This window comes from Artibeus jamaicensis, unplaced genomic scaffold, assembly GCF_021234435.1.
Source record: "Artibeus jamaicensis isolate MK-2021 breed Jamaican fruit bat unplaced genomic scaffold, CSHL_Jam_final contig_464, whole genome shotgun sequence".
Lineage (NCBI taxonomy): Eukaryota > Metazoa > Chordata > Mammalia > Chiroptera > Phyllostomidae > Artibeus > Artibeus jamaicensis.
Window position 1 is genome coordinate 19,439,186 of NW_026521842.1, and position 27,291 is coordinate 19,466,476.

The 27,291-nt window shown below is 35.7% G+C and overlaps 1 protein-coding gene across 1 annotated transcript; it reads left to right on the forward strand.

The window, feature by feature from the left end:
- On the forward strand, nt 1-27,183 carry TERB1 (telomere repeat binding bouquet formation protein 1). Its single transcript, XM_037162726.2, has 17 exons — nt 1-31; nt 3,257-3,367; nt 3,563-3,691; nt 5,375-5,506; nt 6,673-6,733; nt 6,829-6,944; nt 7,039-7,161; nt 9,459-9,611; nt 10,773-10,904; nt 11,895-12,020; nt 13,485-13,639; nt 15,768-16,114; nt 17,743-17,807; nt 18,114-18,209; nt 22,900-23,049; nt 23,353-23,418; nt 26,914-27,183. The coding sequence occupies exons 1-17, from the start codon at nt 1-3 to the stop codon at nt 27,099-27,101; spliced, it is 2,181 nt and encodes a 726-aa protein (XP_037018621.2). The 3' UTR covers nt 27,102-27,183.
- The last annotated feature ends 108 nt before the right edge of the window (nt 27,184-27,291 follow it).

Consider the following 27,291-nt stretch of genomic DNA (forward strand, 5'->3'; position numbering starts at 1 on the left):
ATGGAAAGTGAGGACACGAAGAAAATACAGGGTGAGAAATTCATAGACCATATGTCTGCAGTTAGTTTTATACATTTGTGGGCAGTACTGCAGATTATCTGACAGAATCCAGAAAATGAAAGAATAATTTAGCAATTTACATAAATATTTATCACGTGCCTACTCTGTGCCTGTCACACTCACTTCAGGAAATTGACATTCTAATGGGAAAAGGCAGGATACCATATGATAGCTGCTTTAATAGAGGTAGATATAAGAACAGTTGGGGACCTGAGAGAACTACCATCAAAGTATGCCTGGAGGAGTTCAGTTATTTTCAAAATGTTGAAAGTTAAATCCATGGGCATAGAGGCGATTAACCAGAGAGGAAGTATTAAAAGAGAAAAGAATGGAGAAGAGTGTTCTCCTTAATGTACACCATCACATAAAGGTTTGGCCGAGGAAGAGGGCCCTCAAAAAAACTGAGAAAAACATTTCAGAGAGATGAATGGAGAGTCAGGAATGTAATGTAGCATTTTGGAAATCAGCCTCAGTGTTACCAACCCTTCAGGTCCTGGAACCCAAATCAGGGTCTTTCTGCCCAGTACTGTTCGTGCCGGTAGACCAAGACTGAGTTCGGTAAAGCAGAGGAGAAACTTTATTCTTTTTTTTTTCTTTTTAAAAAGTTATATTTTATTGATTATGCCATTACAGTTGTTCTATTTCCCCCTTCATTCCCTCCCACCCTGCACACCCCTCCCCCACCATTCCCCCCTTTAGTTTATGACCACGTATCTCAAGTTCTTTAGATTCTGTATTTCCCATACTATTCTTGCCCTCCCTCCTATCTATTTTCTACCTACCGTCTATGCTACTTATTTTCTGTACCTTCTCCCCCCTTCTCCTCCTCCCACTCCCCTGTTGCTAACCTTCCATGTGATCTTCATTTCTATGGTTCTGCTCCTGATCTAGCTGTCCTCTTAGTTTGATTTTGTTTCAGGTGTGGTTGTTAATAACTGTGAGTTTGCTGTCCTTTCACTGTTCATGTTTTTTTAACTTCTTTTTCTTAGATAAGTCCCTTTAACATTTCATATAATAAGGGCTTGGTGATGATGAACTCCTCGAATTTGATCTTATCTGAGAAGCACTTTATCTGCCCTTCCATTCTAAATGAAAGCTTTGCTGGATAGAGCAATCTTGGTTGTAGGTCTTTAGATTTCATGACATGGAACACTTCTTTTCAGCCCCTTCTTGCCTGTAAGGTCTCTTTTGAGAAATCAGCTGACAGTCTGATAGGAACTCCTTTGTAGGTGACCGTCTCCTTATCTCTTGCTGCTTCTAGGATTCTCTCCTTCATTTGAATCTGGCTAATGTAATGATGATGTGCCTTGGTGTGTTCCTTCTTGGGTTCAACTTCTTTGGGACTCTCTGAGCTTCCTGGATTTCCTGGAAGTCTATTTCCTTTGCCAGATTGGGGAAGTTCTCCTTTATTATTTCAAATAATTTTTCCACTTGTTGCTTTTCCTCTTCCCCTTCTGGTACCCCTATAATTTGGATGTTGGAGCATTTAAAGATGTCCTGGAGGTTCCTAAGCCTCTCCTCATTTTTTTGAATTCTTGTTTCTTCATTCTTTTCTGTTTGGTCATTTTTTCCTTCCTTCTGGTCTACTCCCTTGATTTGAGTCCCAGTTTCCTTTCCACTACTATTGGTTTCCTGTGCATTACCATTCATTTCAATTAGTTTGGCCTTCATATGTTCCTCTAATTTGTGACTAAAGTCAACCAATTCTGTGAGCATCCTGATCACCAGTGTTTTGAACTGTGCATCTGAAAGTTTGGCTATTACTTGGTCGCTTAGAGTTATTGGTTCTGGGGCTTTGAGTTCTTCTTGAGCCATGTTTTGGTCCTTTCGTGTCTGTTACATATCAGGAGCAGAGTCTTAGGTGTTCACCAGGGCAGGGCCACCCAGGTCGCTGGTGTGTGACACTGTATGTGGGGGTGGGGTTAAAGAGGGGCGATAGCGGTCCCCTCTGCTGCTTCCTGCTGCTGGGCCTTCACAGTTCTCACTGCTCTCTCCTTTGCTGGCTTATCTACGTGTGAATGTGTGACTGCGGTCAGCCTGCCATCTTGTGCCCTCACTGGATCCACCTGTTGCTACCCCACACCTGGGATCTGCCCACAGCTGCCTGCGTGCCTGGGTCGGGGATCTTTCCTGCCTGACCCTGCTCTGCTGCTGGCTCCACCCCTCTTACTGGTCTGGCTGAAGGGTTTGTTGTTGTGGGACTTCTGTATAGTTCAGTTTTCTGTGTTTTGGCTGTGTTTTTTGTTACTAAAACTTTGTTGTCTTTAAACTTGATTGTTTGAGGAGGCACAGTGTTTCCACCTACACCTCCATCTTGGCGGAAGTCTGAGAAACTTTATTCTTTGATAAAGGAATGGAGAGGGTAAGCTCATGCTGTAATGATACCTTCTCCCCAACTGGGAAGGCGCTTTCTATATTTACAGGCTGTGATGTGAAGCGATTAAATTCTTCTTTAGGCATGGGTCATTATTTTTCTATTGCACTTGGCCCTTTGGGCCACAGTCTTTTCTTGCATATGCCATCTTGGTCATTGGGCTCAGCCCTATTCATTTTGTGGTCAGGAATCCTTTTTAGCTCCTGTAAGCAAGCATAGCTTATGAAATAAATAGTTTAGGTATTGAGAAACATTAGGGTCTTTACATGATAGCCAGGTGACATTAGAAGAATGTTTTGTGAGCAAGATGGCTTGAAAGCATCAGTGTCAAAATGTTCACAGTTTGTATAGAATCAGTATTATTTCTTCCTTAAATATTTGGAAGCATTTACGAATAAAGCCACCTGAATTGAACCTAGAGTTTTCTTTATAGAAAGGTTTTTAACTCTGGTTTCAATGCTCTTCATAGATATGACTACTTAAGTTATTTCTTTCTTCTTGGGTGAGTTTTGGGAATTTGTATCTTAAAAAGATTTTGTCCATTTCACCTAACTCATTTAATTTATAGGTGTAAAACTGTATATAATATTTGGATTTTTTATTCCTATATTTCACAAAAGGGGAAGATTAAATAATTTTAAGACATTCAAGTTCTTTTAAGAAACATTTCTTTTATATTTCTTTATCGTTTGTTAGACTATAAAAGTAATTCATACTTATTTAAAAAGTGAACATAAAGATATATATTTAGAAGCGAAACTTAAATGATTACTTTTTGAAAAGAAATGTTTGGTTTGAAATAATGAAATTTTTGTTCTTTAGAAATGAAGACTGACCTGAACTTACTATTAGAGTGTTTGAAGTATCAAATGGACAACCCTTTTTCACAAAAGGAAGCTTTGGTCACTATTCATTCAATTTGTCAACAAAACAGTAAGACATGATAATAAATTGTCATCCATGATTCTAATTCTTTAGAATTGTGACATATGAAATCTAAATAGTTCTTTCTCTCCCAGTCAGTTGTTCTACCTGTTATGTTATTATGTTCATGTGATTTAGTTTATTCTTAAAAGAATAATCATAGTAAGTGTCATTTCTATTTTTTTTTGTCTGCCCATCCTACAGGTAATGCTGGTTTATATTTTCGGGAAATTGGTGGTTTGATGTTTATAAAAGATCTTGCAAAGTCAAGTGAACATAGCATGGTAAAAGAAGCATCCTTATATACATTAGGAACTGTTGCAGAAAAAAATGGTAAAATATAACAACTTTATTTCATTATCCTTCAAGCATTGTGTTATTCTTTAACAAATTACTAACTTAATTTTGAAATTAAATTTCTTTTTTATGTGTTTGGATAGTTTTATCCAGGTATTTTATTTATTTATTTATTTACTTAAATTAATGTATGCCAATGATTATATTTTAACTTATTAACTAATGAAGGAATCAGTAAAATGTTACAAATGTTTTAAAGGCAATGGCAAAAACCAATATAGGCACTTAGGAATGCTGAAATAGATTTAAAAATAGGCACACAACTGGTCAATATATGCACTGAAATAATTGATCGCATTCTACTGTCCAAAATGTTTTGCATTTTTGTTGACAAGAGTAACTTGCATTACTATCAGGTTTTGTCTTTTTTTTTTCTTTTTAGTTTACAGAGTTGTGAAATAGCTCAAAGACAATGAAAGGCACAGATCTAGAAGGGTGTGCTAGATAGTTCTTTCAATAATCATTTTCATCCATTTCAGAATCTTTCACATGTTCCTTGGCATTAGTCAGAAACATTTTTTTCACTTTATGCCTAAGTTTTTTATTTTGATGAAAATAAAGTTCATTCTTTTTTCCTTTTTTTGCTTCTGTATTTTAAGCTATAGGAAAGTTTTCCATAGTTCCAGGTTATAGGGGAATCTACCCACGTTTTCTTGGTACTTCTATTCTTTTTTCTTTTTTTTACATTTACATTTTTTATCCTTTTTTAATTCTCCTGAGGTATGATGAATAGCTCATTTATCTCTTTTTAAAAAATAAAATGGCAGTCCAACTATCCTAACACTTATTAAAAAGTAGGTTTTTTTCACATCGATTTGAGGTAGTACTGTCATCGCAATCAATTTTCATATGCGGTGGATCTATAACTGGTTTTTGTATTTTGTTCATTGTCTATATATAGAAGTATCTGAATCAAAAGATGAAGATAATCTACAACCACCACCTTGTATATGCGTATACTCTGATATACAAATTCATGTTGGCAAAAACATTTTTCTGTAGTATATTTGAAATGAAGTTGAATCTAAACCACTGATTTGTTAAACAACTTTATATGTTATTATCCATTAAATATTTCTTCATTACTTGTTAAGAATCAAGCTGTATGCTAGGCATTGGGGATAAATAAGACATTGTCCTTGCCTTTGAGAGAAAGAATCTTATAGTTGGTTTTAGGCACTGGATAAAATATTATATCCCTGTGTTCAATTTTTAAAAATATTTTGTTTATTATGTGATTATTACAAAAAAAACTTGTCATGTGGGTATTATTTTTGCTTTTTGGAAAGGTACCTTTAGTTCTAGAACAGTCTTAAGAAATAGCATATCATTTTATCATTTGTCTCTCTGTTTTCTAAAGCAGGCTTCTGACTTTTCTTAAATTTTTCTCTTGCTAAGTTTTGTTATTTACTCATCTTAAATTTTTTTGTCACATTTTAATTTTTTAGTTAGGTTTTTATTGGAAATTCTAGAAGATTGCAATGCATTTTTGGAGCCTAGATCAAATATTTCTAATTAAGGTATTGCTTCTTTGGTCTGCTAATTGAATAAGCACATACCAGTCTGTCAAAAATTTTGTTATATGACCAATAACTGTCAGTGAAATGATATCTGATTTGTGCTATGCATAGCAACTAAAATTGTGTTTTTATATTTCAGTTTACTGCCAGCAGACTTTGTGCACTTCAGAATTGTTTGAAGACTTAATTTGGTTCTTATCCAATAATGATTCAAACACAAATTTGAAAAGAATGTCTGTCTACGTTATTTTGGTTCTAGTTTCAAATAATAGTAAGTACATTTAACATTTTTTAAAAATAATAAATCAGAATAGTCATTATTTATATTTTTATTCTAGTTTTTATATCAATTTCTTTTGTTTTTACTAACTTCTGAGAACTACTAGCTTTAAGAAAGGATTAATAGCATACATTTAATTAATTGATATTTATTAATTTTAACAAATAGTAAAGTGACTTGTATTATTTAACTAACAATGAAAAGAAACAGCTTTAAGAGCAAAAGACAGGCATTTAATGAATTAGGTTGGCTGATTTTTCACTACTTTTTTTTTCAGGTTTTTTATTTTAAGATTTTATTTATTTTTAGAGAGAAGGGAAGGAAGGGAGAAAGAGGGAGAGAAACATTGATGTAAGAGAGAAACAGATCAGTCGCCTCTCGTACTGTCCCAACTGGGGACTTGGCCTGCAACCCAGGCATGTGTCTTCACTGGGAATCGAACCGGCGACCTTTCAGTCACAGGCCAGTTCTCAATCCGCTGAGTCACACCAGCAGGGCTTCAGTTTTTATTTTGTAATAATTTTAGATTTACAGAAAAGTTGCAAAGATATTATAGTATGTATCTTATACACCTACTGCTCAGGTTAAGGTTATTTTTTAACATCACTTTATTTAAATTTTCAAATTGTTAGAAATTTTATAAGCATTTAAAATGCTTTTAGATTTTATTTTTTCTATTTTGAGTTATTTTTATTTTATTTTTTTAAAGATTTATTGATTTTCAGAGAGAGGGGAAGGGGAGGAGAGGGAGAAGAAGAGGAACATCAATGTGCAGTGTGTCTTCCTGTGACCTTTCAGATTTGGGGGACAATACCTGAACCACTGAGCCACACTAGTCAGGGCTTTATTATGAAATTTTTTTAAATTTTGGAGCATATTTTGTTATGCTCCGAACATAAAAATAGGTGTTTTGTACCTAATAGATCCATTAAAAACAGGTGTTTTGTAAGTTTTAGAAGAAATTTGAGTGCTGTCATTCTCTAAGCTTAAGTGATATATTTCCCTCAATGTTGATCAGATTTTATCTACTGTAAATCTGTTATACTTTATAGTAATTAAAAGTTACTTATTAAAATACTACTTAAATGTTTTCCACTTCTGCAAAATTATTTATAAACAAAAGTCATATACCTGCAATGTGTGGCTATTCTTTTAAGGGACTGGACAAACGCTTGTGAGAGAAACAGGTTGTATTAAAGTTCTGTCACGGTTGTTCAGGTAAGCAAATGTGAATTTCCTGTTACTAATTATTTTTTACTGAAGACCTTAATACATTTGTATTAATTTATTTCCTTTTCTTTCAAACCTAATAGGACAGTTCTTTCAAATTATGAGTTGAATTTGTCGGATAAAAGTGTTTTCCAGAGTTACCAGTTGTGGTCGTCAGTATGCAGTACCCTGTGTGTCTGTGTCAACAATCCTCAAAATGGTAATTATTTCAAATATTTAAATATTAAAGTTAAAAAATAAAAGTCGATATTCTCCAAATGTATTAAAACATGGTTAACTTTGCCTTCTTTCAGATGAAAATCAAATGCTTTGCTGTTCACTTTTTCAACATGCTAATGACTGGCTAATAAACTGCATGATACCTGAGATAATTCGCCCTATTTGTTCATTTATTGGACTCACTCTTGCAAATAACAGTACGTATTCATTATTTTCTAAGTTATACTTGAAGCCACTATTTCAAAGAATAGTAGAAACCTATTGAATTAATTGAGTTAATGGATTAATTTTATTCCAACAAGTTGGGTCATTTGGGATGTTTGAGACTATTACAGATAGGAAAATCATAAAAGTAGATCTGTTAAGAAGATATCGGGAAGATGATTGTGGTAGCATAGTTTGAATCTCCCCAGGTAGCTCTACAAAACAAAACTAAAACCCCTCAGAATGTTTTCTCTGACCACATAGAATTAAATTAGAGATAAAAATAAAACATCTAGAAAAGTCCCAAATATCTGGAAATTAAACAACTCAGAACTAAAAAAATGAAACCAAAACAAAGAAACAAAAACTTTTGAGTCAAAGAATAAGTAACAAAGGAAATTAGAAGTATTTCTAACTAAAAGACACAACTGAAAAACAACATTAAAAAACTGTGGGATGATAGAAATTCAGTGTTTAGAGTGAAATTTATATGCATTTCTTTAGAGAGAAAATTCTTTATGCATTAAGGCTTGCATAACGAAAGAAGAAAGTCCCAGATTAATTATTTTAGTTTTTGCCTAAGAAATTAGGAAAGAAGGTAAGTTAAAGTCAAAGTAAGCACAAAGAAGAAAATGATAAAGAGATCAGAAACCAATGAAATAAAAAAGAACAAAACAGTAGAGAAAAGTCAATGAAACCAAAAGCTAGTTCTTTGAAAGAAGATCAATAAAATGGATCTTTTAGCCAGACTAACCACGAGTTAAAGAAAGTAGGCCCAAATGACAATATCAGGAATAAAAGGTGACATCACTTTAGATCTTAACAGATATTAAAAGGAAAAGAAAGAAATAAAGGAAATACAAACCTGAACTTTTTCAGTTCCTTCACCTTTTTCACCCAGTCCCCTAGTCACACTCCCCTCTGGCAGTCACCTGTCTATTCTGTCTCTATGAGTCTGTTTCTCTTTTTTTTGTGCTTTTTTTCCCCCCAAGTTTTTAAAAATGAAACTACTTCGCAGTAAAGAATCCTGTTTTGGAGTCTCTGTAGTATTGAAAAATGTTTAATTATCCTTACATAACATTTTCTAACAGTTAACTTTCTCAGATGTAAAAAATTCTGAACATGATTTTTTTTTTTAGGTTAAGATCTTTGTGTTTTATGGAACAACACAAAAAAATTTTGTGTTTAAAATATCGTGGTTCAATTTGTGGTGCTAGAGTAGACCGGGAAGGTTTATGGCAGAATTATTATCACTGGCCTTTATATCCCTCTGTTACAAGCACATCACTGGAATAGGAGCTGTAGAGATTATGGAATGCGCAAACTCATGAATACATTCTGATCAGAATCATTTTCATCAGGGAAACAAAAGAATTCAGACTTTTAAAATATATGTCATTGATTCTTCACTTGGAGTAGTTGTCATTGACTCTCAATATATTATAATTTTATGCTCCAAGAAGTAAAAGAATTAGGCTTAAATAAGATGGATGAAACATGTATTCTTTTGGAACTGTTAAATTAGTTTGCTCAGTAAAGCAATCTGAGGAATGAGTTATATTGAAATTCAGAAAATAGACAACTTGCTAATTGGAGTACCAACCTAGGTCAATGAATATATTCTTTATAGTGCTTCCACTGAAGGATTTGAGTTTAATAATGTCATTCTTGTAAAATGTACAAGTTCTTGCTAAAGGAAGCAAAAGAGATATCTAACACACAAGAAAAAAAAACCCACTGTACTATACATAAGGAAGTAATCTAACCAATGAATGCATAAATAAGTGGACCAACAAATTGATGTTTACTCCTCCCTTCCTCTCTCTCTACAAGCAATAAAATTTTAAAAAATTAAAGAAAATACTCAAAAAATAAAGTTCTTTTGTTACCGATGTGTACTGTATAGATGGACCTACAATGATTGTGTCTGTGCTGAACATGTACAGACTTTTTTCCTTGTCATTCCCTAAGCAGTAGAGTACAACTATTTTTATAGCATCTACATTGTACTGGGTATGATAAGTAACCTAGAGATGATTTAAAGTAAATGGGAGGATACGCATGAGTTATATGCAAATAATAATCCATTTTATGTAAGAGACTTCAGTATCTGAGAATTTTGGCATCTGCGGGAGAAGTGGAGCGTGGGGGGTCCTATAACCAATCACTTGTAGATATAGAGAGATGACTATTTGAAAAAGTTAAGTTAATGTTATATTTATTTCAGATTGATTGAATGAAACCATACAGTTTTGTTTGTAGTATTAATAGTTCTACTTTATTTCTTAAGCATTTGTTCAGAAATACTTCCTATCTGTGGGTGGACTGGATGTGTTGTCTCAAGTTCTTGTGCATCTGGAATCTGATTCACACAAGACTCTTTCCAGTGCGAAGCTTGCAGTGGTGGTGACAAAGACAGTGGATGCATGTATTGCTGATAATCGTGAGTAAAAATGCGTGGTAATTTTTCTACAGTTGCATTTTGTTTGAGTTCAATATGCCAAGGGTTGAGATGGTAGCTTGAGCACTAACACGTATTGTCTAGTCTAATCCTCATTATCCCATAGAGGTTATGACTTCCCTAATGTTCAAATCTAGGTCTTCTCACTTCAAGTCTAATGATAGATTCTGTCATCTCTAACCCTTTGTTTCACTTAAAAAGTGGCATTAAATTAAAGTGTTTAGATGAGAAATCAAGGGATGTTTTCGAGACAGAAGGAATGGAAAACCCTATCTATAGATTTTTTAAAAATTATGTAAAGAATTAAGGTAGATCTCTTTCTGGTAAGTATGAGGTGTGACTTACCCTGCCATAACTAGTGAATGACAGAACCAGAGTTGAACCCATTCCTGCCTCTCACTTGTACAAACACTGAGCAATGAAAATCTGTAAATTTTGTAGTAAGCAACTCAATAATTGAAAAATAAGTAGATTTTTAGAAAATCAGTTATTGAAGGCCTGCTATGAGTAGGGCTCTGTGTGAGCTCTAGAGTTGCAGAAATGATTAAGGTGTAGCCCCTCGAGAAATTCACAACCTTATTATTGATGTAAATATTGTCAGACTCTTGGCGAGCTCTGTTAAAAATGCCATGAGAAGTATAGTTTAAAAGGGCAGACTTCTCGAATTTTGTTGCTTCTCGGCCTCAGGTGTGATTTACTGCATAATGTCAGTAGAATCGTGGCCAATTAGTGTATTTCATTGACAGGCAGGAATTTGTTGCACAGGACGGTCTTTACTGTCCAATCTAGGGAAGAAGAGGTATATAAAGTGAGAATAAGCATATTCAGCTTTTAAGAATGCTTCATATTACCAACAGTATGCAGGATAATTAAGGAAAACCTATTCTTTTAAAAATTTGCTTTAGTAAAATGTGTTTAATATGAGAAGAGGGATTAATGAGGGCTATATATAAGCCACCCTCATTATGATGCATTTGGGTGTATTTACTCATATATACACACATATATTAGATGTTATATAGATATATAAGATCATTCTCCTAGGATAAGATCTGAAAAATAGTATATGTAAGATATGTATATGTATAGTTAAAAGTTTTAAGTTTATACTTAACCTTTTTTTCCTATTTTCTATATTAACAGCTACTTTTGGGGAAGTACTATCCAAGTATCACATCATTTCAAAACTTCTGGCATTACTGCTTCATGAAAGTCTGGATTCAGGAGACAAATTTAGCATCATTCTTACTCTTGGTCATTGCACAGAGGCTTGTGGTGAATACTGGGTTTACTTAGTGTGCTTATTACAACAGTGAAGTGGAAGTATACTTTTGCTTTTGGTTCCTTCTAGTCATGTGAAAGACTTAAAAATATTGCCTTTCTCCCAGTCATTCAGGCTCCAGACCAGTAATTTTGTTCTTCATCCTTCTTAATCCATGTTGTTTAGTCCGTCCCTAAACCTGTGGTTCTGTTTCTGCTTACCCCTCTGTTTCAGTGCTACCCTCTCAAGGCCCCAGCCCCTTCACCTCCTTCATCAATGTGACTGCAGTAGATTGCTCCCTGTCTTCCCTTCCACCTCCATTTTTCAATCCACTCTTAACACTGCTGCACAGATCTGATCGTGTTCTCTTTTGCTGAAAACCTTTAAAAGTTCTGTCTTTTCTTTTCTACCTGTTATTCTCACCTCTTTTTTCTCTTCACTTCCACTTTCCTCCCTGGCTTCATTCTCCTGCCATTCTCCCTCTGCCCACTGTCCTGCTTTCCAACCCTCTTCACTTTCCTGTCTCCCCCTCTCCTTCCCGTCTCCCTTCTCTGCCGCCCACTTTTCCACTCTCTTCTGTTTGCTGTCTCACTCCTTCTGCTCTGCTTTCCTCATTTCCATTCACTCCATGGAGTGAATTAGTTTATTTCTTTATTCTTTTTCTTAATTTCTGCATAATTTAGGATTTAATATACTTTGTAAATTTTTCATTTTTTTATTGAGGTTTTATTGAGAACTATACTTTTTTAAAAACCACGTGAGGGCATTTGTTTATGCTTATGAGGCATGAAACTACTTTGGCTGTATTTCAGAGATCATTACTTATGAGCCTTAGATATTTTACGTGAGGCAACTATTTCCTAATTGAATATACTTTTAAAGCTATTTGTTTTCTCCAATTTGAACTATGTTCATAATTATCATAAGGAAGAATTATGACCTAATGTAGGTAGTTTATGATAAAATAAATATCTTCTACTCTAATTTTTTAATATCTTTTCCAGAGGAAAATCAGTATGAGCTTTTCAAAAACAATGGGCTTCCACTCATGATACAAGCCTTAACTGAATTTCAGAATGAGGAACTGAACAAAGCTGCCACTTTTGTGCTTTTCAACTGCAAAAAAATTAGTAAGTTTACTGTTACTTTAAAAAAATACCAACCGAAGTTTATGAAGGGGAATTTGTATCTGCTTGGGTGAGCCAAGCCCTTTTAGCTCCCAGGCTCCTCTTACATCTGAAGAGCAGAGTATGCAGTTTGGACATGATGACTAGAGTGTTTCAGCATATAAAACCCCTAAGGAAGAGAGCAACAGTATAGATAATTCACGTATTGTATACAGTGTGGACAGATTTAGTTGTAAGACTTAAATTTGAGGGCTATGGGCAACATGATCAAATCATAATACGAAGTATTTACTTATTTAAAAATGTCCGCCAGTTATTTAACAGGAGCTGTGAGAGGCGTTAAGAATATAGTGATAAGAAACAGTCTGTACACTCATAGAACTTAGTTTAATTAGAGAAATAGATAGTAAATGAGTAGTGTCAAAAATGAGTGTATTGTTAGAAATTAACCTAAGAGTTTAGAAGGGATGGGGCACAGATCTTAGAGTTCTGTGACAGAGGACTATGACCTAGACGTAGAACAGAAAAGGCTTCAGGAGGAAATGATTTGATATGGGAAACTTTGAAAAACCTCTGTTTAACCTTTATTTGCCCAGGCCCCAGGCACCCTAGAGAGAATGATGGGGCCGTCTGGGAGGGCGGGTGGCTGGATAGTGAGGACTGGAACTGGTACCCCCGCTGATAGAACAATTATCACATTCTGTTTCTGTATCCCACGTTTGTCACGTAGACAGGAAGACCCCCTAATCTATATATGCCCCAAGAATCCTTTGTTCAGGGCTCAGCATTTGGAGACTTACTCCTCTAGGCCCGTGCACGTTAAATAATAAATCTTGTACTCCAGAATCCCTCGGTGTCTGGTCGCTTCGTTTTCCTATAACAGATTCTTTGGCCAAGACCTGAATGTAGAAAGTTAATTAGGTGAAAAGAAGGGCATTTGTTATGGGCGAGTATCTCAGGGATAAGCAACAATGAGGCACAAAAGCCCCTTGATGGAAATGAGACTGGTGCACTGAAGGAATTGATAGCCAATTTGGCTGGAGCACCAAGGGCAGTGGCTGTGAATAGGATTTTGGTCTTTGTGGAAGAAAAATTGTTGCCACAAGTGGAAAGAAAATGGAAAAGATTATAGGAAGGAGCTACTTTATGAAAACTGTTTTTAAAAAAACTGCTTTCTAACCCATATCCATATAATTTAGAGTGTTTTTGTGCATGGTATAACATTTTCATGCTATTCTTTTTCCTGTAGCTCTGAAGAATAAAGTCTGTTTCATGACTCTTTAGGTCTTGGGCTTCTGCCAAGCACCTGTTTTCTACCTATTTTCAGTACCACTTGGGCAGTCGAGATAGTTTAGAAGGGCAAAATTCAGAGAAAAAGGTGTGGGGTATGAAGTTGTTCTTATTTAAAGTGTTAAAACAATGTTGCTAGTAATGGATAGACTCACTATTTTTTCCCATATTACAAAGCTGAGAAATTATGTCTAAGAGAAAAACCTTTTGATGAAAATGAAGCAGAACAATTAAAAGATACAAATATGAAAGAGAAGAATATTGAAGAATGTTGGAAGAGATCAAAGGAAATTCTTCACAGAATAGAACAGCTTGAAAGAGAAGAAAATGAGGTTGGTTTCTTTGAATTCAAAGAATATAGAACTTTTTTGAAGTACTTTTCAAAAATATAGGTTGGAGGGTAAAAGATCATATTTTTAGTTACCAAAGCCTCTTTTGTATACACTTTAAATGCTCTTATTCTTATTTCATGGTCTTCAGACTTCCTTGACTTTCTTGTGTTAAATATTTTCCTTATTTCATTTTACCTCTTTAGTTTTTTTCTTCCTACCTCCATCTTTCTCCTCTGAGGGTTTTTTTTTTTTTTTTTCTTTTTGTCTGTAGCTTTATTCAGATTTCTGGTGATCTTAGGTTGCTGGTCATACTTAAGGGCCAGATGTTAAAAGTCTCCTTGGAAATCTGTTGACTGTGGATTCTCATAGGATTAAGTGGGTTATTATTTGAAGAACCTCCAGTGTCTAATCTCCTACCTGGAGATTGTCAATCAAAATGGGGAACGATTAGTATTCAGCATGGAAATATTTGCTTAGTCTGTTTCTTGAATAGTATTCTGCCTTTAGCTTTACTTGATATCTTCCAGTGTGCAGACTTTGTTTTGTCCCTTCCAGAGATTAAATTTTCTACCTGGGAAAGGGAGAGTAGCTTCTAGTGTTAGTCAATTGCCTAACACTAGTTGCCTAATAAGTGTGTGTATCTAGGAGTAGGAATCTAGTTATCTAGTTACTTCTTAAAGAGATTTTCATCCATTCTTCCTGCTTTTAACACCACCTCCAATAGGTTCCTAGTACCTCCAATTTCTAAGCCTTTTGAGAGGTTGGTAGCATATTTTAAGTAGTTTCTTGGCTTTTCCCATTGTTAGCTTTGGATTCAGGTTTATCAAGTCTGCTCAGTAGGCTATCATTCACCTGTCTGCTTTCCAGTTTCCAAAGTCTTGTTGCCTTTAGTCTTTCTTTCATTTCTCCTGTCCTTGTAGGTTTTTGCCTTTTTCAAAACTGTTCTAATTGGTTTTTTGGAAGCACCAAAAATAAGTACAGCTGTTAAATTCATCATCTTTACCTGGAAGGTCACTTTTAGTTATTACAAACAATACTGCAGTTAATAACATTAATAATTTGTACATGTGTTTCTTCATAGAGGTTGTGTCAATTTATATTCCCTCCTGTAACGTACCAGAGTGTTTCTCCATACGCTTTTTTTTAAAAAGATTTTATTTATTTATTTTTAGAGAGAGGGAAGGGAGGGAGAAAGAGAGGGAGAAAAATATCAATGTGTGGTTGCCTCTCACGTGGCTCCCACTAGGGACCTGGCCTGCAACCCAGGCATGTTTCATTCCTGACTTGGAATGGAACCAGCGACCCTTTGGTTTGCAGCCTGTGCTCAATCCACAGGGCTCTCCATACACTTTTGATCTTTGCCAATGTCATGGATGAAAGCTACCTCAGTGCAGCTTTAATGTTTGTTTATCTTGCTATATAAGTGGGATGGAGCACTTTTTCATGTTTAAGAGTTATTTATATTTCCTTCCCTGTGAACTAACTGTTCATCTTTTTTGCATATTTTTCTACACTAATATTGATCTTTTTCATATTTCATTGTAGACTTTTTGTAAGCTTTAGTAGAAAAATTACACCATAGCCCAGATATGACTTATGTATATTCTTTCTAGATGTCTTGATTATTATTTGGTTTTGCTTCTGGCCCTGTTTTCTTCTGAGATTGCCCTGCCACACGACACACACACACCTTATATTATTCTTGGTCTCTAGCAAAACTTTAAGAAAATTTTTGTGTGGTAAAATATATTAGTTTTTTATGATTTATTGATTTTGTATAATAGAAAGGTCTTCCTCAAGTTGAGAATATTAAAATGTCATGTTTTCTTTTATAACATATATAATTTCATTTTAATATATCAATATTTAGTTCATGTAGATTTTATTTTTGTATAAATTGTGAGATATGGACTCAATTTATTTTTTTTCCAGATGGCTACCCTGTTGTTTCCAATTAATTTATTGAATAAATTTCCTTTTCTTTCTTATGTAAACTCCCCCTTTTATCATGTATATTCTACTGACAGTCATAAACTTTTCCTTTAAGTTATTTAAAGGGAATGTAAATTAGGTTATACAGCAAATGGATTGCCTTGAAATTATTTGCTTGTCATTTTTTACATTATAGGAAAAAATACAAAGAGAAAAATATAAGGATAATTTTTCATTTAAGAACATAAGTACTCCAAACACATTGAAACACCTCCATACAGATGGTATTGGTGGGGATCCCAAAGCAGAAGATGTGGACACCAGCCAGTCTAGAAAACCTCAGAGTTACGCATCTCGTGGATTCATTTCTAAAGCATGTACAAGTGATGACCAAATGAAGACCCCGTTAAAGAGTGCAAATCCAGTTAATGCTTGTTACAGGGAGAGCGGACAAAATAAGACTTTGTGTGAAGCCAATTCAAGCTGTAACCAAGACTTACATAAAGAAACTTTTGAAAAAAAAGATTTTGTTTCTCAATCAAGGTATAGTTTAGTAATTGTTTCTTTTTCTTTTTTTTTTTTTTTTTCATTTATTCAGCAGATTTTCATGTGCAGTGCTGTGTGTGCCACCCTGTTAAGCACTGGGACATAGAAATGATCAAACGTGGTCTTGGGAGGAGCCTACAGTAGGAGGTGTCAGGGAAGGAGTTGGGACGGCAAAGTATGGGCCAGTTCATCCAGGGCCCTGTGTGTTATACTCAGGATTTTCGGTTTTAACTCATAGAGTGTAGAGAGCCACTAGCACTTTTAAATTGAGTGACATGATCAGATTGGAATTTTAGAAAGGTTAGTCAGAAAACTGAAAGTGAAACCCTATCTATACCTTAGGTAACAATGCAAACACAGATGATCTATCAGCAACATGGCAAGAACCAGTTTGTAAGTTTAGTTTGATAAAAGGGAGTAAGGTGTGATGAAAATCCGCCTTAGGCTTGCCTTTTCCTTTGTTCCCCCACCTTACCTCCAGTACTCGTCCTTTCTCCCTCACAAGTACCATATTTTGCCATGTATAATGTGCTCCTGTGTATAGTGTGCACCCACATTTTGGTCCAAAACTTCAGGGAAAAAAATCTGCCATTTTGATTTTTTAAAGTCTTTAAAATTTTTTAAAATTTATTTATCTTTAGAGGGGAAGGGAAGGTAGAGAGAGAGAAGTATCAGTGTATGGTTGCCTCTTGTGCATCCCCTGTTGGGAACTGGCCTGCAACCCAGGAATGTGCCCTGACTGGGAATTGAACCACAATCCTCTGGTTCACAGGCCCGCACTCAATCCACTGAGCTACACCAGCCAGGGCTCCTATTTTAATTTTTTAATTCAGTTTTTTATATTTAGAAACAAAACTGATTATTATATTAAGGATTTTTTGCATCCAGATATTGTTATTACTTTCTAGAGTTACATGTTTAATGCACAAGCATAAGTAAAGGAATTAAAAACATTTATATAGATATGGAATTAGTATTACCCATGTATAATGTGCATCCTTATTTTTCCCTGAAAAATTTGGGCAGAAAGTTCACATTTTACATGGCAAAATACAGTAGCTTATGGTGCTGTACCTGGGATTGTAGCTTTTCTTTTTAAACCCTTTCTTGTATTCTGCTCTTCTGAAGGTTACTGTGCTAGAAGGGAGACTTAAGAGGATGCTGCTATGTTTGGGAAGGCTGCAGGGTAAACTAAGGGTTAGAAAAGTGGACTGTATCAGTACCACTCCTTTTTTCCTTTTAAAAATCGTACTCGATGTTCATTTTAATTGATTTCTCAGGGATGTGGAAGTGGGAGGTAGGGAGGCATGTTCTTGGGCCAGCCTTCCATTGCCCTCTGGCACACTCAGTTCCTTTTTTTTTTTTTTCCTTTGGCCCTCATTTCTTCCTTTTATAACTTTTCTTCCATATTTCCATTGGCATCAATATCATTGCCCTCTGTAGTCCTGTTCAACCCCACTTTTAGAAGCAAGATTATTTGGCAGAATTTGGTAGATTTTGGTAGATCCTGGCTCCAGCTCCGTCTGCCTGGCAGACACTCAGAATCACACCATCACTTACAGAGACATTTGTACACTCACCAAACAGTATGTTCACTTTTAATAATCTGGTCTATTTTCTTTTAGTGACCATGTTTTCAAACATCCAAATCCTAGTGTCAAAAATAGAAAGCAGCAGTTACCAGTAACAGGTATGATTTAAAAAGTTTTTTTCTTTGACTTTTCAAGAAAACACTTATTTAGGTGACTAACATAGCTAAAAATGTATATTGTATATCTGCCCTTTAACATCCAAGCCACACTTCTGACTCTCTTTCTGATATAATATTCAGTCACCTTTTATCGATAATCCAGAATGTTTTTGTTCATCCATCAGGATGACTGGATGTATAATTCTAGGCTAAAACTTATGAAAGTTTTGATAATTAATAAATATTGTAAATATCAGGTCCTTTGCTTTATTCAAAAACAATCTTGCATTTTGCACTTTTTTCCAGATCCATTTACATTGTGTTCAGATATAATAAGTAAAGAAATAATCAATTCTCTATCAGCTGACAATTCTTTCAAAATATCCAAGTATAGGTGCTCAGGTAAATATTTTAAAATTATAGTTATTTCAAAATTAAAGCTTTATCTGATATTAAGTAGAATTTTTAATAGTTCTGCCAGTGTGATTTTAACTTGATTTCTTTTGGAAAAGTAACCACTTGGAGTATCATAAAACATTCAAAATATTACCTTTTTTGTCTGTGTCATCCTGTGTTCTCAGTACTTGTTTTTATGAATCAACATAGGTAATAGTTTTAAGATTATCTTATTATTCTCTTTTTGTCACAAGTAATAATATTTCTATAACTTTAACTTTACCGAGTAATGTAAACATTTCATAATTTTAGAGAGGCAGTAAATAGGTATGTATTTTGGATTATGCTCTACGTATTATAGGCATTAAGTTTTAAATAATATCTGATTTATGCTTATAATAAATATGTAAATGTTTCTGGTGTTCTGTGCCCCATTACTTTTTCCGCTGGGCTCTTTATTTTTAATTTTTTGATAACAGTTTAAATTTAATATTATTTTGTATTAGTTTCAGGTGTAGAGCATAGTGGTTAGAGAATCCTATACAAAGTGATTCCCTGATATTTCAAGTACCTACCTGGGACCAGGCAGAGTTATTTCTGCAGGGCATTTGTAAATGCTCCATAGTGTTATTCCATTCCTTCTTCTTCTTCATACCCCACTATTTTCTCTTTACTCTTACTCTTGCACTGTGTGCTCTATGGAGAAAATTAAGACTATTGCACATTAGGCTCAAAATATTATTCTTGCCCTGGCTGGGTAGCTCAGGTAATTGGAGTGTCATCCCATACACCGGAAGGTTGCAGGTTAGATCCCAGGTTCAGGGGAGGTGGGAGGTGCTTACGGGAAGCAAGGGAAGTAACTGGTCAGCGATCAGCATTTCTCTCACACATAGATATTTCTCTCTCTCAAAATAAATAAAGATATCCTTGGGTGAGGATTTAACAAATATATATGTATTACTATTCTTCAGTCTTGGATGTAGAATTTAATTTTATTAGTCTAAAACTGACATGTAGCTATAATCTGAATCCCATCTCTTTTTTCTTCCCATTGTTAGTACTTGTAAAGTCTCTTTATTCCCTTTCTCCCCATTCACGTCTTTGGTTCCACCTTAAACCATGTTCATTTCTCTTCATCTTAAAATCCAGTAGTGTGATTTGGTATTGCTTCAAGTATTCATCTACTCTTTTTCCTTCATGTATTACCAGATTTCTGCTCTTGCTTTATTCTCTATCAATGTATTAATTAATTCCCTTTTTAAAATATTTTATTTATTTATTTCTGGAGAGAGGGGAAGGGAAGAAGAAAGAGTGGGAGAGAAACATCAATGCGTGGTTGCCCCTCATATGTTCCCCACTGGGGACCTGGCTCGCAACCCAGGCATATGCCCTGACTGGGGATTGAACCGGCAACCCTTTGCTTCACAGGCCTGTGCTCAATCCACTGAGCTACACTAGCCAGGGCTAATTAATTCTCCTTTTAAAAAAATTTTAATTATTTTTCAACTACGGTATTCTGTTTTTTACTCCCTTCCCAGCCCACCCCCCATTCCCCCCACCTCCCTCCCATTTCCACCCCCCTTAGTTGTTGTCCGTGTGTCCTTTATACTACTAGTTCCTGTAAATCCTTCCCCTTTTTCCCCTGAAATTCCCTCCCCTCTCCCCTCTGGTTGCTGTCCCCCTATTCTCTATTTCAGTATCATTGTTTTTATTTTGCTTGCTAATTCCCTTTTTAATTACCTGCAATCTGGGTCCTTTTATTGCCCTTCTACTAAACATTTATGTTACAGGTTACCTGAAGCCTCATCTGTCCCACCCCCAAACCAATGAGTTTTTTAAAAGTTCTTTTTGTCTAGTTTCTCTGCATTGTTGAATTCTATTCCTTGAAATCCTCTTCTATCAATAGTTTAATACTACAGTTCTCAAACTGTTCACCCAGGCTTCCTGGGGCTCTTCAGTGAACTCTCAAGGGCACCACATGATATTTTAAATTTTATAAGTGAACCACAAAATAGTCAATATCTTTTGGACACTACATGAACTACTAACTCAAAGCAGTTCACAGTTTCAACGTTAGATTGCACTGCATTCTTTTTTTTTTTTAATTTATTTATTTTTTAAATTGATTATGCTGTTACAGTTGTTCTATTCCCCCCTTCATTCCCCTCCACCCTGCCCCCCCAACCCCACCATTACCCCCCTTTAGTTTATGTCCATGTGTCTCAAATCCTTTAGGTTCTATATTTCCCATACTATTCTCGCCCCCCATCTATTTTCTATCTACTGTCTATGCTACTTGTTTTCTGTACCTTCTCCCCCCATCTCCTCCTCCCACTCCCCTGTTGCTAACCCTCCTTGAGATCTTCATTTCTATGTTTCCACTCCTGCTCTAGCTGTCCTTTTAGTTTGCTTTCGTTTTAGGTGTGGTTGTTAATAACTGTGAGTTTGTTGTCCTTTCACTGTTCATGTTTCTTTAACTTCTTTTTCTTAGATAAGTCCCTTTAACATTTCATATAATAAGGGCTTGGTGATGATGAACTCCTTGAATTTGGTCTTATCTGAGAAGCACCTTATCTGTCCTTCCATTCTAAATGAAAGTTTTGCTGGGTAGAGCAATCTTGGTTGTAGGTCTTTAGATTTCATGACTTGGAATATTTCTTTCCAGCCCCTTCTTGCCTGTAAGGTCTCTTTTGAGAAATCTGCTGACAGCCTGATGGGGACTCCTTTGTAGGTGATTGTCCCCTTAGCTCTTGCTGCTTCCAGGATTCTTTCCTTCATTTTAATTTTGGCTAATGTAATTATGATATGCCTTGGTGTGTTTCTTCTTGAGTCCAACTTTTTTGGTACTCTCTGGGCTTCTTGGATTTCTTGGAAGTCTATTTCCTTTGCCAGATTGGGGAAATTTTCTTTTATTATTTGTTCAAATAGTTTTTCCACTGGTGGTTGTGTCTTTCCCCCTTCTGGTACCCCTATAATTCGGATATTGGAGCGTTTAAAGATGTCCTGGAGGTTCCTAAGACTCTCCTCATTTCTTTGAATTCTTGCTCCTTGACCCTTTTCTGTTTGGCCATTATTTGGTTTCTTCTGGTCCACTCCATTGATTTGAGTCCCAGTTTCCTTTTCATCTCTATGGGTTTCCTGTGGAATTCCATTCATTTCCCTTAATTTAGCCTTCATATGTTTCTCTAATTTGTGGCTATAATCCACCAGATCTGTGAGGAAGGTGATGACCAGTGTTTTAAACTGTGCGTCTGAGAGTTTTGTTATTTCTTCGTCATTTAGATTTATCTCTGGGGCTTTGAGTTCTGCCTGCGACATTTTTGGTCTGTTCTGGCCCTTTAAGTGGGAAAAGCGGCGCCTTGGAGTCCCAGGTCGCTGGGTTGTGACGCTGTATGTGGAGGTGGGGTCAGAGCAGGGAAATGGCGGCGCCCTCCACTGCCACTTGCCGTGGGGACCTGCCGGCCCGGTCCAACCGCCCGCTCCCTCGCCTGTCCACCCTCGCACAAATGCGCGACCTCAGTCAACAGGCAGCCCCGGGCCCGGCTGTCTCCCCCTCAGTCGCTCGCCTGGTTGCTTGCTGGGTCACTCACTAGGTCTGACCCTGCGCCTGGATTCCGCGGGCCTGAGTGTGTCTGGCCGAGTCCTCCTGTGCAACCCTGCTCCGCCAGCCGCTGGTTTCGCCCCTTACCGGTCAGGCTGAAGAATTTGTTGTTAACGGACTTCCGAAAAGTTCAATTTTCCGTGTTCTGGCCGTGTTTTCTGTTGCTAATATTTAGTTTTCTCTAATCTTGGTTGTGTGAGAAGGCACGGCACATCCACCTATGCCTCCATCTTGGCGGAAGTCTAACATTTTTTTTAAACAGGTTTCCGAATTCTTTTATTTATTTATTTATTTATTTATTTATTTATTTATTTATTTAATCCTCACTTGAGGATATATACATTGATTTTAGAAAGAAGGGAAGGGAGGGCGAAAGAGAGGGAGAGGAACATGCATCAGTTGCCCCTCATACACACCCAACTAGGGATCTCTTGTACGTGCCCTAACCAGGGACCGAACATGCAGCCCAGGCTTGGGCTGCAGATGTCAGTTTTGATTCCTTGACCTGGAATCAAACCCACAGCCTTTCAGTTTATAGGATGACACCCCAACCAAATGAGCCATACTGGCCAGGGCTAGACAAACTACTAATTTAATGCAAATTTCAGTCTTCATAATCTAGTGTATACACGGGGAGAGGGGGCAGGACAGATACCTGAGGTGTAGATAAGATGTGACTGACCATGCATCAGTAATTACTGAAACTGGGCAATGGATACATAGAGGTTCATTATACTTTTTTCTTTACTTTTGCGTGTTGGAAATTTTCCACAATTGGACATTAAAAAAACATGGCTGGGCATAACGAGTTACCTCTTTTGGCTGTCTTTCATAACAGTGACTCCTGCTTAGAACCAGGCCATAGTAGAAGCTCCTTTGCTGTGTCACCATAACTCTGTTCACACCTCTGTCGTAACACTTATTTCACTGTATTGTGTTTGTTGTCTTTACATCTCTCACAAGACTTCGAGCTGCTTGACTTATTTGTAATTCCTGATTTCACTTCAGTTGACATCATAAAGGTATTTGCTTTTGTAGATTTGTTATCAGATATTTTGCAACATCTATACATCGCTTTAATTTCTTTTCTTTTAGGTTGCATAGCAGTAGGAATATCCCTGAATAGCCGAAATTTTAGCAAGCTCTTGCACTCTTGCCCACACCAATGTGATCGTCACAAAGTCATTGTGGAAGCTGAAGACAGATATAAAAGTGAACTAAGGAAATCATTTATCTGTAACAAAAGTAATTGATTCAGCAGCTTTAAAACTATAATTGTGACTTTACCTCCTAAACTATAAACTAGAACTTATATTAAAAGCTAGAGGGTAAACTAATGTTGAAAAGAAAATCTGTGTCTTAGCAACCAGTGATTTAAGATGTACCCAGGGAGCAGATTTAGACTCTGGTGGTTTAAACATTGTTCCTAATCCACCTAAGGATTCCTATTAGAAGGGGAACATAAGGGAAATATTATGTTAATGGAATCGACGTGCTGTTACTCAGATTGACATGCTAAGTATGCCAAATGTTTTTCATATTTTTCAGAAATTCTGCTGACCCCACGTAGACGACAGCAACTCAGTAAAGAACCTACTACCTCTGGAGGAATAAGTGAATATATTTAATTTTTAAATAAGCCAAAATTTCAGAAGGAAGAGAATAAGTAAATATATTTAATTTTAAATAAGCCACAATTTCAGAAAGAAGAGAACAGCTGAATGATTGTTCTGTTTCATCATTAATGGCTCTTAGACGGTAACCCTTGTCTCTGATGAGAACCATACTTCCTAAGAAAGGAGGCGTCTCTCTTCCCTTCTTTGTGTTCCTTGCTCACCCATTCATTGCCAGCGGGGGAAGGAGCTGGAGGAAACTAATATTTATCAGATACCCATTATGTGTTAGGTATTTTATATATATTATTTGCTTTAAATCTTACAACAACATTGTAAGGTAGGTAGTATTTATTCCCATTTTAAGCCACTTTGAATTGGCAAATGGCAAAGCTTAGGTTCAAATGCAAGTCTGTCCTTTAGAAGCCTCTGTTCTGTCCTTGAGATCATGTTTCTATTTTAAGAACAAAATTATTCTCCTGTGCACAAGTACTTCAGAGAGATTTTGTAAGTTTTGTTTCATAGCTATAGCACTTCAAACAACCAAAATTGAATAGACAGTTTATTCAATATAGAATAGTATAAACCTTATTTAATATTCAATAGTATAAACCTTAAGGCTCTGCTTAAAAATCAAAATACTCCTTAAATAATGAATTAATTTATAGGAATTTTATTTAACTTCAGAGTTAACATTCCAGGTTTATCACTGAGACTTATAGAACATTACCATTTTCTTCTATTCATATGGAATTAGTACCTGCTGAGTAACAAGCAGTTGAGTGCCTTACTTGTCAAAGCTGGAAATTAGTAACGTCTATAGAGCCATTCTGTTATTTACTGCAAAGACATTCACACTTGTTAGATCCAGGAAACATTTTGCCACATACTTTCATTTGGCCATTTTCACTGTTAAAACCTTGAAATAAATTTCAAATTTACTTTTTATATCTGGATCTCTTTCTAGGTTAAAAGTTCTGCATGTAAATTAAAATTAAGTACAATATCACTAAAGGGTAGCCCACTTTTTAGCATAATATTTTCTGTATAAACTGTTAGAAAATGGGTGTTTTCTCCCTGGTCGAATAGCTCAGTTGGTTGGAGCATCGTCCTGATCCACCAAGATTGCAGGTTTGAACCCCTGTCAGGGCACACACAGGAATCAACCAATGAATGCACACATGGGTGGAACAACAAACTGATATTTTTCTCTCCCCCTTCTCTCTCTCTCTCTCTCTGAAATTCACAAAAGTAAAAATTAAAAAAAAAAAGAAAACGGGTATTTTTCCATAGAAATTACACTTGGAAATCTTGTTTTTGACAAGGAGTTGGCATCAAATTAAAATAGATTCTTTTTCAGTAACATATCTTAAAAGCAAATGTATAAAAACTAAAAATATTTTATAGTAATTTTACATAGTAAAATCATTTGCAGAGCCTCATGAAATGTACATAATTATGGCTGTACATTGATTATACAGAAAGATCCTAAATAATGTTTTGTGACATTCAGCTCATAAATACATACATCTTTTTTTGTGGGTTAGAATTGCTTTAGCTAAAACCAAATAGTTAATAATTTGGCCTGCTTTTTTAGAATGTAGAAAGGCATCTTGAGGAAGTAGTGATTAGATTGGTCTCATATCTCTTTCAAAAGCAGTCTAGAAAAATTTGATATATTGCCATTTTCTTTACCCTTAATAAATTTCTCTTTTTTATTAGATACAGTCATCACAACTCATTTGGTTATAGGTTACACTCAAATTTTAGACGATTCTTTTGAAAAGGGACCGTTGCAGCATCTAAGCATTTTTTGGGCTGAATTGGTATCCTTAGGGGGTTTGAACAATAAATACTTGGTAGAACTGAACCTTCGTGCCTGTTTTCCCTGCTCTTTCCTAATGCCCTGTCAATATCAAGAGGACCAATGGAGAACCCACAGAGGGGGAGCCTTGTGGCTTAGAGAGCTGCCTACTACTTGGCTGCAGTAACCTTTGAGACCTTTGAGGAATTGTGCACAGCTGCTAAGCGCGGAGTCAGTGGGATGGCAGCTGCAATGGGAAAGTGGGGATTGGCTTTACATAAACAGCTCCATACCCTCATAACCTGAATGTTGTAATAACCCATCTAATACTGATCACAGTGAGTTCAAATCATTTAGCAAGTGAAACTGAAATCACCTATTTCTAAGATAACTGCAGTTTTCTAGTAGTCCCAAAAGTAAGGAATAATTTCACTGATAAGCTTTAAACCAGTTTTTACCAATAATAACTTTTTGCCTTCAACAACTATTTATTGATCACCTATTATGTGTTAGACACTGTTTCAGGCCCTGGGGATACAGTGGTGAGCAAAACACAAAAATTCCATCTTCATGGAACGTGCATTCTAAGTAAGACTATTAAGTCATAATGAGACATTATTTTCATTTCTTTTATCAGCCTTCTGCTGTAAGATTTTCTATTTTGAAAGATCTCAACTGTGGCACCTCTCCTAGGAGAAGTGGACAAATAGCTAACTATCTTGACATGCAAGGGCAAGAATCCTAAGGGTTTTCTAGGTCCTACTAAAGTAAATAGCATTAAGTGAATAAACCAAAAAAAATCCTCCTTATCAGACTCTACCTACAATGATAACATAGATTAGCAATGAATAAAAGAGCTTTAAAGGAGTATTTTCTAGTAGTTGTCATCTGAAGATACTTGTATTTACAGATACCAAGAGCATCTTTTTGTTGTAGAAGGCATCCCTAAAAATCAGCCCTGACCAGTGTACCTCAGTTGGTTGGGTGTTGTCCTGTAAAGTGAAAGGTTCCATTCCAAGTCAGGGTACATGACTGGATTGCAGGTTTGGTTCCCCATTGGGGCAAAGGGCTGCTGATTGATGTTTCTCTCCCTCTTTTTCTCTTTCCCTTACCCTTTCTCTAAAAAATAAATTTAAAAAAATCAGTTAAAAACTTCCTTTCCCCTTTTGCAGCCTTTTGGTTTGTTTTGTTTTAACAAGCTGAGCATCCATATAGGTAGTGAACTTGTTTTTTAAAGTGAATTTCAAAACATCCTTCTTTAAAAGTAATGATCAAGACTAATAATTAAAGTAACAAGTGTTGATATTTTTTTCTATTCTATGAAGTTATGGAGCTCTTTGGGAAGACTGTATCTGTAATATAGGTAAGCTGTTTGTTAACTGTCCACACAAGAATGTCAAAAGAATTAACAGTCAAATGTTTGTAAACTCCCGATTTTCATGATTGAAAGATGTTGCAAGCATTATTACAATATGATAAAATTACAATTGTTGATAGCATCTAACTTAATAGAAGACACTCAGTTTTTAAAAATTGAAATGGATTTCTAGGTGATGAGTAGCCCAGGCAGGAAGTTTTCTCTGTATATAGTTCTTATCTTTAGAGTAAGTTAAGCACTTATTTGGGTCTCAAGAAGACTTTTTTTTTTCCACAGCAGTCACTAATATATTCTGCAATTCTCATTAATTACAGAAAAAAGAAAAATTCGTAAAAACTTTACTGAAGAAGAAATAAGTTATCTTTTCAGTGGTGTTAAGAAAATGGGAAATCATTGGAATTTAATTTTGTGGTCTTTCCCCTTTCAACAAGGACGGAAGTCTGTTGACCTTGCTCAGAAATACCACAAGCTGACCAAACTCCCCAAGTGTGTGTCTTCTTAATTGGAAGAAGATTTGTCAATTTTTAGTGTGAACTCTTGAAATATAATGCCTCGAAGATACAAAATTTAAAACATTCGTCTAAACGCTCATGATACAAGGAATGCGGACATAGGGATGCTGTTTTCATTAAATATTTTTTGTGATGTGATGAGCTATAGCTTATCAAATTATTAAAATAGTTTATAAAGCA